General features: G+C 26.9%; 2 protein-coding genes across 2 annotated transcripts; one reads left to right on the top strand and one right to left on the bottom strand.

Annotated features, from left to right (window-relative positions):
- Positions 1-5,402: 5,402 nt before the first annotated feature.
- LOC132927216 (uncharacterized) lies at positions 5,403-6,967 on the bottom strand. The gene is made up of 4 exons (XM_060991705.1): positions 6,784-6,967; positions 6,432-6,534; positions 5,707-5,780; positions 5,403-5,449 (listed from the first exon to the last, which is right to left on the bottom strand). Exons 1-4 carry the CDS (start codon positions 6,962-6,964, stop codon positions 5,415-5,417), a joined length of 393 nt encoding a protein of 130 aa, XP_060847688.1. The 5' UTR covers positions 6,965-6,967; the 3' UTR covers positions 5,403-5,414.
- Positions 6,968-12,221: 5,254 nt separating this feature from the next.
- Positions 12,222-13,867, top strand: LOC132926591 (uncharacterized). Its single transcript, XM_060990960.1, has 2 exons — positions 12,222-12,384; positions 12,596-13,867. Exon 2 carries the CDS (start codon positions 12,862-12,864, stop codon positions 13,306-13,308), a length of 447 nt encoding a protein of 148 aa, XP_060846943.1. The 5' UTR covers positions 12,222-12,384; positions 12,596-12,861; the 3' UTR covers positions 13,309-13,867.
- Positions 13,868-17,550: the final 3,683 nt, after the last annotated feature.

Below are 17,550 nucleotides of genomic sequence, written 5' to 3'. Positions count from 1 at the left end.
ACTCATAAACTATGAGTAACCTCGTGTATTATAATTATAAAGATTTAAAATTGTATACATTTCTAAGTTTTTAGTGTTTAGTCTAAATATGCCTATGTTTTATATTTTATTATACTAGCTGAATAATCCGGTTTTAACCTTTAACAGTAAGTACCTAAGTATGTCGGTATAAAATTAAAAAATCGTGAAATATTAAAATACCACACACAAAAACTAGTACATCTAAATACTTATACCTACGATGTGTGTTCTCTGTTATCCACAATAGACAAAAAATGGAAAAAGAGTGACGTTGTAACACTTAGGATAAAGGAAGTTTTTAAAACAATTTTATGAAAAAAATCGTAAAATCATTCAAATTCAAAAGTTGGTATTGTTGAACGATGGAAAACTCAATACAATGTGTTCTCTCACTCAGTCCTTCTCCGACTTCCCCTGACCAAAAATTGAATAAAGTATAACATTTGTAACAGTCATCAGAAATATATTTGGACCAACTCCGTGAATAAAATCATAAAAAATGTTATCATAGTGTCATCAAAAAAATTGGTACACATAAAAAGTCTGTTATCTTATAATACCTATTATAAATAAATTTAAATTATTTGCAATAACATTTAACATTTTATACCTTGAATTTTTTCAGCTAAAAAAATGGATATCATACCAGACTTATAGGGTTGATATTCTCAGTAAAAGCACATCAGGTAAGTACATTTTAATTTATTCACAGGGACAAAAACGTTAAAAACTAGTAACTACATATATTTTCATGTTTTAATTTATTTTAATGTTTTGGTAAAAAAGTTAAAACATGTTTTTTTATTTAATTATTTTCAAAAAAATTGAAGATAGTCATTTTGTAGAATTCATTTTTCTGAAAATATATTTTAATTTCATTAATATCCTGATTTTTAATTATTTTTTTTAGTTCCGAAAAAAACTGTGAATTATTTAATACGATAGTGGTATCATTATATCAAATATGTCAACATGTAGAATCCTGGAGAAAAATATATTTAAAAAATAAAGAACAATTTTGAAAAATTATTAATATATTTATTGATTATAAAAGAAAGTATGAAAAGTCTACATGGGAAATGTCCAGTAATAAAAATGCATCTTAGTATCTTACCCTATATTATATTGTATTTAATATATAAAAATATGCTAGGTACCTATATAAAGACGAAAAATGTATGATATATTTGTTTAAATTTTCTCACATAATTTTATGCGTAAAAAAACAACATTTTTCAAAAGAAATACATTTTTATTTCAATATTTTTAAAATTAAATTAAATACCGACGATTATTATAAGGAGTTCAATGTAGGCAATTTCGACGTGGTTGTATGCGGGTTGTGTAAATGTAAATGTGTGTGTAGGTTGTAAATACTAGGTAGTAAATAATATTTTTTTAATTTTTATAATCAATTAAAATATTAAAAAATTTGTTCTTTTTTTCAGTGTTTTTTTTTCCTTGGTCGTTTTACCGATTACCCAACATATATAAAAAAATATATAAAAAAAAATAATAACAACTTGAGTTAATAAGTTAATTGAAAGTTTCCATATAACTTCTAATTTAACTGAGTTAAAAAAAAATTAGATTTACTATTAACTATATTAACTTATCAAAAAATTTTCTATTAACTTAACTTAACTCAGTTAAAAATTATCATTAACTTGCCCAGGCTTTTTAAGATGTATTAATATATTATGTAACATAGCTGATCTTGCCAGTAAAACTAGTGATGTAAAATTACACCATTACGGTAATTATCTATTGAGAGAATATTCTCTAATATAAAGAATATTCTCTAAGATAGACATCAAGATCAGACATCAGTAATCACTATGATGTACAACTGTCGGTGGTAAAATTCTAAATATTATCTAGTACAGGAGGTTCCACTATAGCAATAATTATCCGGTAATAATTTGCAAAAGAATATTCTCTTATCGCATCACTAGGTAAAACTGTAAAAGCATACATTATTTAATAAACGTTTGGAAACTCGAGGTCGAGACTTCGAGAGTTACAAATCATGATTTGTCAAACAAAGTTATATGATCCAATTTTTTTTCATATTTAATATTTGTGTAAATCTATGATCTATCGTTATTGGATAACAAATATAAAAATCATGATGACAGAGTTATAAAATTATTACATTAATCGCTCCGCACAGAATCTAAAATGTAATTAATTAAGGGGTCGCTACACCAGTATTTGTTTTCTCTGTCTATCTCCTACATAATATAGGAACAAAGATACTCCGTATTTCCACGATTACGACTCTTTTTAGTTCAGTTTAGGGCAAAAGCACCAATTATGTATTTTATAAAGAAGAGTATTTCATGTGCATTGACCGGATAGATTTATAATATTTACAAAATTGAATAAATTATTAATGGCATCTTATTGCATTTTAATAGGTATTTTGGTGCAATGATACCTATACTATTCGTTTTAATTATTCTGAAATCGCAATAGAAGCTTTAATAACAGCCGATTTTCATTAACATGTACCAAGTTGGAAGTGCGTTTTTTATAAGTTGACTAATCGACAGAAGTTTGGTGTTAAGTAGGTCTAGTAATTTCAATCGTAGATTCGTCTTATGAGACATTTTAACAAAATACTTTAACTTTAAAATTAATTTGTTATGAATTATTATTTATTATTGGCATGTCGCTCTTATGAACCGTTTACAAAAAGATATGAACTGATCTTACAAGGCAGGAGGGGACTGAATTTTCTAATTATTTGAGTGATTTGTTTCTTTTACGTGCAATATTTTTCTCGTGGTTTGTAGGATGTTTTTTGTCCAGTGCGGGCTCAAAGTGTTTTTAAAGAGTTCACAGTAGACAATTTCTATGTGTGTACATATATAATATATTGTATGCTTTATTGACTATATTAAAGTATCGTGTATTCATGTGATATACCTAAAACAGTTAAATGAACAAAAGTTGACTTACAGTATTTACAAACATAGAAATACTCTAAAAATTAATTGGTATATAGGCCGGTATAGCACCCAATGGGGTCATAACTTTTGTGACTTTGTGAGTAAACTTTAACCGGGATCTACTTCAGATAAAAAAAAATTGTAGCTGATTATGGTGTCTTAAATATATTTCAACCAAAGTGATCTAATGCATGCATATAAAAGCTTTCTTATTTCTGATCTACCTAGTGGAGTTAATTTGAATATTCCATCATTTTTCGTTTCACCTTATTAACCCCGAGTGAAGTTGTAACAAACCAAAAATATTGCAAGAGCTAGAATTTATTTGAATTGTGCAATATAAAGATTAAAAATGTACCATATTTTGATATTTTAACATTTTGTCCAATATTCCTAAATGGGCTAAATGTGTTTGTATGTAAAAGCTTCAATTATTTTTCAATTGTTTAGCATTCGTCAATTTTAATATAAGAAATAGACAATTTATATATTTCTAATGATTTATTTATTTTATAATATAATAATTAAAGTAGGTGTACAAGGTGTAACAGATAGAATTGACTTTTGGAATAACTTTTGTTCTATTTAATATTTTCAATTTTTTTTTATTTATCAAAGAGACCCTGGCGTTAAATGTATAATTTAATTATTTTTATGTTTATTTTTTAGTACTGAAAATTTGATTAAACTTTTATTGGATAAATTCAAAGTAGCCAATTTGTGAATCTGAACAAAGATTTATCTAAGTCAAGTAGTTTATTTTTTAGAATTTTTTTTAAAATATCAATATTTTTTGATTCAATTAATTTGAAACGTAAAATCTTTATTAAAAATATGATTTTTGAGAATTTGCAAACATGAATATATTTCTTAAATTATTTACTTATCAGATGATATTAAAAAATTTTGTAATACATTTAAGTAGCAATTTTTTTTCGGTCATGTCTATCTGTATATAATATATTTTTGACTTTTTATTTGATTAAAGTATTCATAGTTTATATTTAATTTATATTTGTTTCAAAATTGATTACATAATTTGAGTTTTCTAACAACCACTCTTTTAAATCTTGATTATGATATTTAAATGGATATTGATTTCAACACAACATTTTTATTAACTCTTGCTTCACAAATCCAAATATCTGTATATAAAACACCAATTTTATATTAGAATTTAAACTAATTTAATGCCACTTCTTCATGATTTTTAGTTTTACCCTAATGAATAGTTCATATTGAAATGAGATTGTAATTGCCTAAGTGTTTTAAATAATGATTAGGTACATTAGTAATTGCACAAACTTAATGAAACTAAGTACACCTCGACATTATTTAATTTATTTTTCATGTTAGAATGCACATTTCCTTTTAAAATTCTCAGTATAAAATTGCAAATGTGTACAATTCCACTTTCAAAATAGTTTTCACCTTTAGCAATCCACTAAGGATCACTATTAAATTCAATTATTTGGTGAATCTTAATTATAGACGCCATGTTTTAAAGTAACTGAAAAATATAAGTAGGTACATAATAAAGATTTTATGTGTTATTAATGTTAAAAGTTAAGTATAAAACAAATTCTAACACTAAACAGTAAATAAATTAGTAAAATTTAATTTATTTTTGTGATGAATAATCAATAATTTGAACACTATTGAACATATAATAATATAACATATACCAATTAAATATTATTATATGCTATACCTAACATTAGATTAAGCATGTCAAACATTAAGTATCAACTGGGCCAAAAATAAGTAACAAAAACTATGCAAATGACAATCGAAAAAAAACAGCATTTGACATGCCTGCTTTAGGCCAAAAGTATTAAATATAAAAGTGAATCTATCCACATGTTCATTAATTAAATATTTATTTCAAAATGCATACAAAACTGAGATCAATTAAAAAAACAAAACAAAAAAGCAATTGAAAAGATGAAAAATTAGAATGAATAATAAAAAAAAAACAACGCATTTCTTATGGAATAAACGGTAATAGCCATTTGTCTTGAACTACACTCGTTATCATTGTTGGCCTGCCACATTATTATGTTAATTTCTGCTGAAGAAAATATTCTTATTTACAAATATATTTTATTATAGTAGGGATTATTTTATATTCTTTATGTGCTGTTTGTTAATAATATTATATGATTCTAAATTTCTAACAATTTACCAGTTAAATTAGCTCTAAATCTTTTTAAAAGAGGCACCACCTTTTGATTATTTTGAATTGAGATAATCTACCTTGTAGTAAGTATAACAAATGTTAATTAAAAATAAATCATTATTGATATCTTGAAATAAATATTTTATTGTGTTAAAATATTATACTTTTGTCATTAAAAAATATTAATACATTACTTATACATAATATTAATAAAAAAAATTGAATGAAAATATATTGTGTTTATGTTGTTGTTGTACTGGTTAATCCTCCTCTATAGGTTCCAATACACGTCCAACTGTAAGACAAAAATAAAAATTATTAAAGATCTCCAACTTCATAAGTTTAGGTAAAGGTTTAAGTGCATTCATTGTTGCGGTTAGGAAGAATGGATAGTGGAGGTTTTCGATCATTATTGATCGAAACCCTCTTGTTTCCATTTAAAGTCAATTTATTTTAATCAATCTAAATATGAAAAATTAGTTGTCATAGATATCACCATATTATATTGATTTAAATTTGAGGAAATATTACATAGTATTAATAGATACTTACGTAGTTCAAAATAATATCCAAGGTAATCAACCTCCTCTATAGGACTTATAACTGGCGAATCAGTAAATATTGTTCTGTAATTTATAAAACATATTAATTTATTGCCAAAATAAATCAAGTCAATAATTTGAAAAGAAGATTATCAGTAAGTTATTATTCCAAGTATCAATTTAAAGTTTAAAAATAAGATGACAATTTTTTTTAAACAACAAATGTCAAATTATTTTAATCTATCTGAGTATAAAAAAAATAGATAAAAATGATATACCTATTTCTTTTGTTTTTTTTAACCCAATTTATATATTTAATTAGTCAAATATATACGATAACCAAAAAATACAATGTTAACAACAGTTTTGAAAATGTGTACACAGATTTCAATGTGAGTATTTATTGTTTAATTGTGATACTTAAAAAAATAATTATTAAACTTGAAATTTAACTTTAGGATTTATTAACTAATTCTAATTCCATCTAAATAATATCAAGCAACATTTATTATTATATTGATTTATATTTCAACAGAGTATCTAGTAAAACATTTAACGATGATATTAAAGAAAAATTTTTAAAAATGTATGGATACCATATTCGTTTACCAACTTGTAAGTACAAGCATGTTAGTTTTATTAAATAGTTGATTTAAGTTCCACATTAGTTATATCTAATGATAATCATCAATCACACGATCATTACAATTTTAAATTTAATTACAAATTACTTACTCTTCGGCTAAAGGACGACAATAGTTCATTTTAATGTAATTCCTAGAACAATGTCTACTACAACATTCTTCGGTGATCCGTTTTTGCATTATATGTCCACTACCTGTAAATACAGGTAAATGATTTTTCTTGTTAAATATAGATATTTAATAAACCCATGTAAATAATATAATATATAATGAGTTTACTTGATTATTGGATAGTAATATTTACACCATTTTTTAAATCACAGTTTATTATAAAATAATATAAATTAAACATATTTTATAACTAATAATAAAAATATATAACAATTATTAAATTAATATTTATCCTTATATCATAATAGATTTTATAGAGAAATTATACTAACCATTGGGGTCATAGTAATCACCCCCACATAGAATGTCAAGCTCTCGAGTTAGATGCTGGCCACAAAACTGTTGCATCCGATTCATGTAATGCTCATTGTGGTGCAACGGATGCAAGGGTGTCCCGATGACAATGTTCAAATATACGATTAGGATACTGGTGGTTATTATTGTTGTCTTCATTTTTATCTGAAACATAGAAAACATAATATGGATTATAAGTAGACATGTATAACTAAAATTAAATTAAAATAATTTTTAAGTATTGCTCTTGTGTGTTAAACTATAAAAGAAATTGTTTGGTTATTTCAATGTCACCAATAATTTTTAATCATATTACATCTTGATAGTAGTTCGCGATTTTTTGAATATTCATAAATCATAATCAATCAATAGTATTAACACTCAAAACTGCGCGATACAAATGAATTTATAATTTATTAATTTATCTTAGTTACAAATAAATGCATTAAGATGGTCATAAAATGTACTTGTAAAAAATAAAATTATGGATAATTTTAAAATTCTTTTGACATAATTTATACAGGTACTTCAATTATTATATACATTTTCTTAACATTTAATTTAAATAACTACTTTATATTTTTTGATAGAAAATTTATCATAGAAATCCTTATTATTAATATAATATGAATAAATATATGAAAATAATATTATAAATAAAAACATTAATATAATAATAATAATAATAATAAAAAATATAATTTATAATTATTTTTTATAACTAGTATAGTATATTTTTTCTATAATATATAATTATATATTAATATATGTGATAGGGCTTAAACACTCCTTAAAAAGTCTTTTAATGTTCTCAAAATTTGTGAAATAAAGTATAGTAGTTGACATACCTAATGAACCTATCTACAAATGCTAAATCTAGCATACCTATTCTGTAAGATGCTTAAAAAATTATAAAAACAATAAGTGACCGACAAAATAATAAAATATATTATGCTGATAGTATCATAAATTCGTAACTACAGTAATATGGTATAATAGTATTATTTTAGTAACATACTTGTGTAGGAACACTTCCCGTGAACAATATAACTGATGAGTGCAGATGGTGATGGCTCGGTGTATTGTGAAGAGAGAGTGGTTGTTGTGATTGTACTAAGACCGGAGCTAAACTGAAATGTATCGTTTGGTGTATGACACAGCTCGCGGTATTTATCAGTTTGAATAATGATTGTTATAGGTTGAGAAGATTTAGGAGTGGGGATTGGTATGGCCAATTGTGTATTTTTCAAATGCGTATTTAATGTAGAATCACAGAATAACCAGAATGGACACTTTTTGAATTTAACACGAGTTCTTATGGGGCACAGATTTGTTACACCTGTTGGAATATCAGTATGGCCTGTGGAAAGATATTTCTGGTATTCTGTGGTAGAATGTATTTATGTATATATATATATATCAGTGGCGGCTCGTGGTGTTCAATGTAGGTGGTGTGCAATTATTTCAAAAGTTGATTAAACAAAAAAAATAATCAGTTCAAAATATTAATGTAAGTAAAATATTTAATAGCATTTTTAATTTTTATTTGTGCGACCGCTTGACGAGTGTGCAGTAGTAGCTGCACACCAAAGTCACAAATAATTGCCGATTCCCCCACTCGATAACTAAACGTATTTTATACGGACGGGTGGTGTTCAGACTGAGCTGCACGCCAATTGATGTGTTGATACATTGTATATACTTTGTTAGTCATTATCGATCTCATTCTGTACCTATAACAAAAGTAACTAAATTATACAAGTATAAAATCTATCAAGTGAAATAAAGTTAATAATTAAATGTTCTTAACATAGCGCCTACATCCCCTCCACTTGGCTACGCCACTGATATGTATGTAGTATTAGTACTTTAAGTGTTCAAAATAATTGATTTTAAGCATTCAAATTATTTACCAATTTTTTTAAGAATTTTAATAAAATCTGATATTGAATACTTTTCATGTTTCTTTTGAGATTCGAGAATCTATTGTAAATACATATATATGTAATTCACATATTATACACATACACATATTATATACCACCCACAGAGGATGAGTTTTTAAATCTTGCTTATAGGTACTGGCGCCGAAAAGATTTACGAGTATGTTTAAAACACGTATATCCTGGCATTACAACAAAACATTATTTATCATGATATGGCCTATTCATACGCCATACATTTGTGTATTCATTTCCTACTGTCACAAATTACAATTTTTGAAGGTAGGTACAAGATGGCACAGATTACAATACCATAATGCCCTTTTATTTAGTTTTATGTGGCGCAAACTATAACCTTAAAAAGTGGCGCAAATTACAGAAATATATTTTCTCTCACGCTAAAAATGACCGCACACGTAGATAATCCATACACAATAACTATACATATTAAAATAAGGACGAACTAAAACCCATCCAACTTAAATCGGTACATTTATAATAAACTTATACGAAATCTTACAATGGAGAACTAACAAAACATGAATTGTATATAATATAATATATAATATATAATGTAGGAAATAAGAATACTGCTGTAAGTACATCATTATTTAATGTTCGAAAGCGTTAAATCTGGTCCCTGTATCGTATGGCCGTATTTGAAAAAATATAAAGAGTTTATATTTAATATTCCAGATTTGATTGCAACAACAATAAACTTAATATTGGCCATGACTTGATAAAAAAAATTCAATGAAGCCATTGCAATAATATGTCTGTGGGCTGTGGCCACTTGGCATTTGAATACCCGAAGAAATTAAATCGGTAGTTTTCTGTATACAAATTAATAAATACAGATTATTTATGTATTTCTTTTTTATTTGAAAACGTACCCGGGAAATATCAACATTAAAAAATTCGAGTATGGTACATTTTAAGTACTAAATATTTGTAAAAACATTAGTAGGTATTTCATAATAATGAGTGTTACATAAAAAGAATCACCATTATCTACATATTTAAATTTATTATTTATATGTAGATATGTATTTTATATTTTTATTTAGAATGTTATACTCGTAGAGTTGTAGCATATATATTGACAAAACTGGGGTTATAATATTGTATACACGAATATACGATATATTGGCACAAACCAGTTGGCAGCTGCGTCGACAAACAATATATTGAGTGTGTATATGTATATACTATACATTCAGTCACCGCCCACCAGCTAACATTTTTCAACACATATTATTGAACAACAATTTTGATACCCAAACTCATTTCACCTGCCACTGACATTCCAGGACGAAGGTTAGGGAAGCCAAATACATGTTTTATGTATATATATATATATATATTATAGTATTTCTATAGAAAATAAAGCCTGGTACAATATATTACGTCTTTAATTTAGAAAATATAGAATTACCTTAGTTACCACATTTAAACAATGTTATGTCATTTAATAATATACATAATTTTAAATGAATATTATTTCATTGTATGCGTTGATCGAATGTAACTCCTAAATATTTTATATTTTTAAATAACACTGTTTATGAATAGAAATTTGCAAAATGGATTTATATTATATTTGGGCTATTAAAACAGAGATATTTGAAGATGTATTTATTGAATTTGAAAAGGTTAAAAATACAGTTTTACTATTATTTAATGTTTAGTTACTGGTTATAAACCGTTTGGTTTATAATTTTTTTAAAGAGTTTTTGGCTAAATTTATTACTGAATATCTGAATCCAATGTATTAGATTTATTTCCTCTTGTACAGTGATTGGCCATTAAAGACAAATATTTACAACACAATATTTTCTCACAGTTACAATATTTACATTAAAATAATCTTTATTTATAAGAATGTGAACCGCCCTTTATACAAATAAACTATATATGTTTAAATTTTCATATTTTAATCAAACAGTCTTATTAACTATTAAATTATAGGTAGCATTAGAAATACCATGACTAAAAAAGTAAATAACATAATATGTACAAAGTATCAAGATAAAAATATATGATTCATATCAATGTAATATTTAAACTAAAATAATATTTAATTATAATAATGTGAACCGCCTTTTATACAAATAAACTATATATATTTTCATTTTCACATTTTAATCAAACACTCTTATTAACTATTAAATTATAGAGGTAGCATTAGAAATACCACGACTAAAAATGTAAATAACATATTATGTTATATGTACAAAGGGTACTTTCCTGTTATACGAGAGTACGGCTATTTTCGCGACTACCTCCGTTACATAAGACTACCACGGTTGTTTTGTGAAACCTATGTGAAACCCTAATGCACCTGCATATTTAATTCTTTGATATTTTTTTAATCAGTAGGTATTGTTGAGATGGCTATATTCGAATTATATAATATATAAAAAAAGGATTTAAATATCCAGTAATCATTTGTAATGTAGGTATATGTATTACACAACCACGCTACATCAGTACGGGTCACTAAAAACAATAAAATTATAATTATAATGAATACAAAAATAATAGTGGTAAAAAATGGTAAATCCACAAATAAAAAATGTTGGCCACATTTACGAATCATATATAAATAAAATGTAATAATATTAGTGTCGTATAATCATTTTAGATGATTTTACATCAAAAAACATTTGTATCATAAATTGTTCTCTATTTTGAATATCGACGTGTTAAAATGGCTGTAACATACATTTTGAATCACGCTGTATATATATATAATAGATAATATAATAATTGTGAATTGCTACGCTAGAACGCAGCGCGTGGATATCGTACAGCTAATTGTGGTAGTCGCGATAAAGGAGGTAGTATTGGGTGGTAGTCACGAAAATAGCCGTAGTCTCGTATAACAGGAAAGTACCATTTTGGTAGTCTTAAATAACAGGATTGTGATGTTGTTTGCTTGCTATATATGTCGCGAGAAAAATAAGGAAAATAAAACCAACTAATGACTCTGTGTGCACCCGAAAATAAAAAAAGGAATAATGATAGAAAAAACTCATTATAATTAAAAATTATAGGTATTTTTTAGTTCCATCAAAAGATCTATATGAAATAACTTATCAGGTATCTAAATTGACTTGGTACTTGTAATTTTATGAAGATACAGCAGATAAAGTTTATTGTTTTTTTTTTAATATAATAATTGTATAATTGGTTTTTTGCAGAAATAATTACCTTGGAATGTTAGTAGTATTTGGGCGGAAAAGTTGTGTCGAAAATATTACATAAAATCGAGAAGTGTCAATGTGTACATTTTAGCCCCCCGTGACACTCACTTTTTATTGTCGAATCATATAGAAGCGACCCCTGGGAGTTTTTTACTCTCCAAGAGGAGAGTCGAAAAATCAATACTTACCGAGAAATTATTAATTTATGTTTTTTATACATTTCGAGGTTAGGTTTTTAAAAATTATATCTTGGTTATTTGCGATGAAGTCGGGATAACAATTGATAAATGATAAGAGGTTTGCCGTTAATTGATTTTGCCCTTGTGATACGAGTCTTAGTCTTATGTTTTTTTAAATTTTTATGAATTATTATTATAATAATGTTTGAGGTATAAAATGTAAAAATCGAGGAATATTTCTTTGTCATTTGGTGAGTAATCATCGCAGACCATTTCCTCTTATAAATTACACAAAAAAATATTGATATACAAGCCTATAAAAGTAATTTGAAGATACTGTACTTACCAATAAATTGTACATGCTTTTTTGTGATTGAATGTTTATGTTACATCAAGAAAACCAATAAATGCAATTAGTTTATATGTTAGTATGTTGAGTATTAATATTAATTGTTTTTTCAGATTTATCACAGAAATAATACGCAAATTCCTAATCACCTATAGTAAACAACGCTACGTGAGTTTTTCCTGTTAACCATAACAGATAATTGTAATAAATCACGCCACGCGCGTGAACCAAACAATTTGTGTTGAAATTCTTTGGTGTGCCCTATCCAAAGTACATATTAGCCATAACTGGCTCGGAAGCAACAACAACTAGACACGCCGAAGCCTAGTCAATTGACTCCCCGCAGAGGATCAACACCTCCAGTCATCGAAAAGAAATAATGAGTGACCAAGAACAAGCCAGCAAGTGGCAGAAGGTGGCAGACCTCATCGGTCAGCTTGGGTTACTGTCCAAAGAACCAAGACAACTACTAACCGACTGTGTTGACCGGATGACGACACATCAGCTGTTACAGGACCCTGTACATGCTGCAATCTACTACCGGGGCTGGGATGACCGCACCACCGACATCCAGCAGATGTTGAGGACCCAGCCATCAACCAGACCACTACAGCCGCACCCGCCAAAGCCAGTCAACCAACCAATCCAAACTGTGACGTCCGTAACGCCCAGGGAGCCGACAACGGTATTCGGACTGTCAGGGACAGCCCCACCACCGATGGTGAGGAAGAAGATGAAGGCACAGCTAGCGCGTCAAAAACGCAGGTTCCAGCAAATAAAAAAGAAGATAAATGCTAGGATGCTTATCACCAGCCAGCAATCGTAGCTAGCAAAGCTCCCTAAACCGACTTAGGATTCATATATTTGTACAAAATGTCAAGAATCTGAATAAATTTTAGCATCATGATAAATATTATACTCTATAATTGGTAAATTAGTATACATTTTATTAGATTTATCTTCATTTAATTCTGGTGTAATTGTTTCATTTAATCTCTGTTGATAATATTAAAAATTTAGCTAAGCATCAAAACACTAAAAAAAAATAAATTATTTTGTAATATGGTAATACCTACTTACCATGTGAGAATAAGTTTTATTTTTCTTGTAATCGGATTGAAAAATTTATAACCACTGTATTTTATCTTTTACTGGTTGCCGTGTACTTAACCTTAGCTATTTTGACATAACCACAATACTGAGCATCATTATTTGACAGATGTAAAAGCTTAGCGAATTCTTTTAATTTTTGATATGTATTAGTCATGCTTAAAATTTACCAAGTAAAATACTATTATTTAAAAAAGTATTTTTTCCAACTTTAAATTCTACTGAGACAATAAAATGTATTTTAGTGTAGGTGTAACTATAATCGCATATGTTTTATATTTTTTACATTATTACGCTATGAGGGTATACTATTACAGTAGCTGGTACTCACTATAGTAAAATAAATGTGAAATTTAGTTTATCAGTTTTGATTATTTAAAAAATGTAATGTACTAATGTATTCATAATTAGCCCTACCATTAGTGCGGCCTTAATATAATTATTATTAAATAAATGAAAAGTCACAATATTGGAAAGGAGAATTTACTTAATCTACTAATACTTTATTAGTTACCTTCAGAAGTATCAATTTTTATTAAAATATTTTTGTTTAGCTGATTATTGTTCAAAACATTGATTATTGCTGTTTCCAATCTATAAACCAGTTTCATTAATGTATCTGTGGGTATGAACAAATGATCTTCATTTCTGAAGTTAACAAACCGCTCATTATCAGCTAAAGAATCAATTTTCTCTGAAACTATTTAATTAAAACAAGTTGTATAATTTTTTGGAGATGAATGTTTTTTTTGCATCCCGTGCAATGTAACCAGCAAAATAAGTAAGGGCACTTGAATCAATACTTGATTTATCTATATTTAGTTTTAGTATGTTTTGATAGTATAAGTGATCACTTAAGATTTCCAAACCTCCATTATCTAGTATGTAATCTAATTTAACTTCTAGATCTGTTTTTTTCTGGATAACCACCTAAATCTTGGTGGTTTGATCAAAGAGTAACATGATAGTAATCGATATATTTGTACAAATTGTCTAGGATCTGGATGTTGGTTTGACCCACATGCTTGCCACACAATACCGAAGAAATGCTTTACAAAAATAAAACAATAAATAATAACTAAATATAATAATGTATAAAATCAAATATTGGTATGAGGTTATCCTTACAGATATTAACTTACCTCTAGGTTATCTTGATTTATTCTTTTTGTCATAAGATATAATATAACACATATTTTCACTTAGATAATCAATTACTCTAATGTACTTTTTACAGTAAACGGTTAATCCTTTTTTACATTGGCTTGTAAAACAATACTTTTTGACTTGGCTTAATTGTTCTCATTTCTCCAAGTAGCAAATAAAGTCTCCGAGAACCTAAACAGTGACCAAACAAATTTATTATATTGCTGACCTCAAAGTTGTTATTTTTTTAAACATAATTAATTGCTATGCTAATTTGAATTGCTTTGCGGGTTGTATTTCTCTGTATTAGAATTCATTGCATCAACTAAACTATCAATTTTTCTAATAAAAATTATATATAAAAATTTTTTCATCTCTATCCATTAATTTTTACATTCAGTCAGCTACTGTTTTACTGAAAAACTAATTTATAAAATAATTAATATGTAATATATCTTATTATTTAATATATACCAAAATTTTATTTCATCAACTTTCTCAGTCTTGTCATAATTATTACTTACCATCATAGCCATTTTAACATTCATCTTTTGATAATGTCGTGGATGCAGATGATCATTACTTAAATTATAACATAATTTCATAATATGGTTTAACTCATCATCATCAACTAAATACTTACAATGATCTAATTTTACTAATCCATCAGGCGTCTAAACATAATGAATATAATACGTATTATCTAATTGTACTTTATTTGTTGGTATGGTTTGAGAAAATAATTGCTCAAAATAATACGTATTTATGCAAAATCATTTTAAAACTCACTGAGACCTTTTAGTACATACATGATACATTTAACTTACCAACTAAGTGTTATTTTTCAAGACTATTGTAAATATAGTTTTTACCAAGTGATGAAAGTGTGATGTAAACATGCCTGGATTTGTAGAAAGTGGCACGGTATGCTATATAATTTAAAGGTCAAATAACAAAAAATTATGTGGACAATGTTTGCCCCCCCCCCAACACAATATTACATTAATATTAATAAATTAATAAGGTAATGCATAAAAAAAACTGCTCAACCTGATTTACCTATTGTCTGAACGGCTACTTAGATTTATTCTGTATGATTGTTATGAATATTTTATAAATAATAGATCTAACTACAACTTTATTAGAGTATTGTTACTTTTGCCTTCATAATTCACATTCATTTGAAGGGGAGTAATTAAGGCACATTTATACCGATAGGGAAAAATATATTTTAAGGCAAGGGATGCTATACCATCCCAGCATCTCAGCTCATTTCAAACATTAACTATCAACTGGGCCAAAAATAAGTAACAAAAACTATGCAAATGACAATCGAAAAAAAACAGCGTTTGACATGCCTGCTTTAGGCCAAAAGTATTAAATATAAAAGTGAATCTATCCACATGTTCATTAGTTAAATATTTATTTCAACATGCATACAAAACTGAGATCAATTAAAAAAACAAAACAAAAAAGCAATTGAAAGGATGAAAAATTAGAATGAATAATAAAAAAAAAATAACGCATTTCTTATGGAATAAACGGTAATACCCATTTGTCTTGAACTACACTCGTTATCATTGTTGGCCTGCCACATTATTATGTTAATGGCATAGAAAATATATTAGTTCTTGTCATTGATTATTTTCAATTTTGTAATATTGTGTTATCATATATTTTTCTATTTGATAGGACCTGGTACTAAGGCACTGTAGAGATCTTTATAGGGCCCTACTGGTACGTTCATAAATCATAATGTTTCTCCTATTTTCCTGCATGTCTAGAACTTCGTTGTGCTGTTTGGTCATGTGATCGAATATATCTGATTGAATATGGACTCACTTTAGATTTTGGTTTAAGACTAGTTATGGGATTGTTGTGCATACTTTATGTTATACTCGGATTAGCTATTTCAAAGTTTTCTACATTAGTCTGTCAAGTACTTTCTAATGGAGTTGTTATTGTGCTTGACACTTGTTGCCTTCAGGGTGAATAGCAATATTATAGGGAGAGACTTCATGTTTATCAATTATCATTGATGGGACTCACAACATTATAATACATTGATTTCTTTTTTGCACCTTCTGTTTTATTTGCACTATATTTAAAACCAATGTATTTATTACCGAGTTCCTATACTTTTTATCAGCTTCCTTTTCATTTGCAACCACTTTATAACCAAACTTATGTAATTCAACACTAAATTCTTATTTCTTGCCTAACTTTATTCTATGGCGTCCTTTTATCTTTCAATTTTTGTCAATAAAGCTCAGTAGTCACCATTTCAATAAATTGTTCACTTGGAAAAAAAAAAATTCTAAATTAAATAAAAAAAGAATAAAACACTGGTCAATATAGTAGTAACTAGTAATAACTATCAACTGAGGATCAGAAATGTTTAGGTTAAAAATTCTTTATTGTTAGGTATCTGTTATTAACTTTTCTTTGGAATAATAAGAGAACTGATCATTTTAATTTTATATTTAATAGTTTATTTAACAATGAATTAAACTTTAAATGTTTGTCTAATAAATGATTAAACCAATGTAATTATTTTAATTAAGCCACACTATTCTTATTATGATAGCAGACACAAAAGAGCATAAATTTCAACAGAATACTTGAGGCCAATTATAAAGTGTCATGGGTGGGAACAAAATCGTTTTAAAATAATCATACTTACTTTTATAGTTGTATAAATGCTTAAATGTTATATAACATCAATTGACATATTATAATATTGTGAATAATAATAAATTTGTAAGAAAAAAATAACACTTGTATAGGCATATCTATCAAATATTTTGGATTC

The sequence above is a fragment of the Rhopalosiphum padi genome, chromosome 3 (assembly GCF_020882245.1).
Source record: "Rhopalosiphum padi isolate XX-2018 chromosome 3, ASM2088224v1, whole genome shotgun sequence".
NCBI lineage: Eukaryota > Metazoa > Arthropoda > Insecta > Hemiptera > Aphididae > Rhopalosiphum > Rhopalosiphum padi.
This window is presented reverse-complemented; position numbering and strand designations above follow the sequence as displayed.

What these genes read in the sequence shown, in the direction of transcription:
- LOC132927216 (XM_060991705.1), bottom strand. Translation starts at nt 6,964, where the DNA reads ATGAAGACAACAATAATAACCACCAGTATCCTAATCGTATATTTGAAC. An exon ending in TGTCGTCCTTTAGCCGAAGA is followed by an intron (nt 5,781 to 6,431) that starts GTAAGTAATTTG and finishes TATAAATTACAG; the next exon opens with AACAATATTTACTGATTCGC. An exon ending in TGGATATTATTTTGAACTAC is followed by an intron (nt 5,450 to 5,706) that starts GTAAGTATCTAT and finishes TTTGTCTTACAG; the next exon opens with TTGGACGTGTATTGGAACCT.
- LOC132926591 (XM_060990960.1), top strand. Translation starts at nt 12,862, where the DNA reads ATGAGTGACCAAGAACAAGCCAGCAAGTGGCAGAAGGTGGCAGACCTC.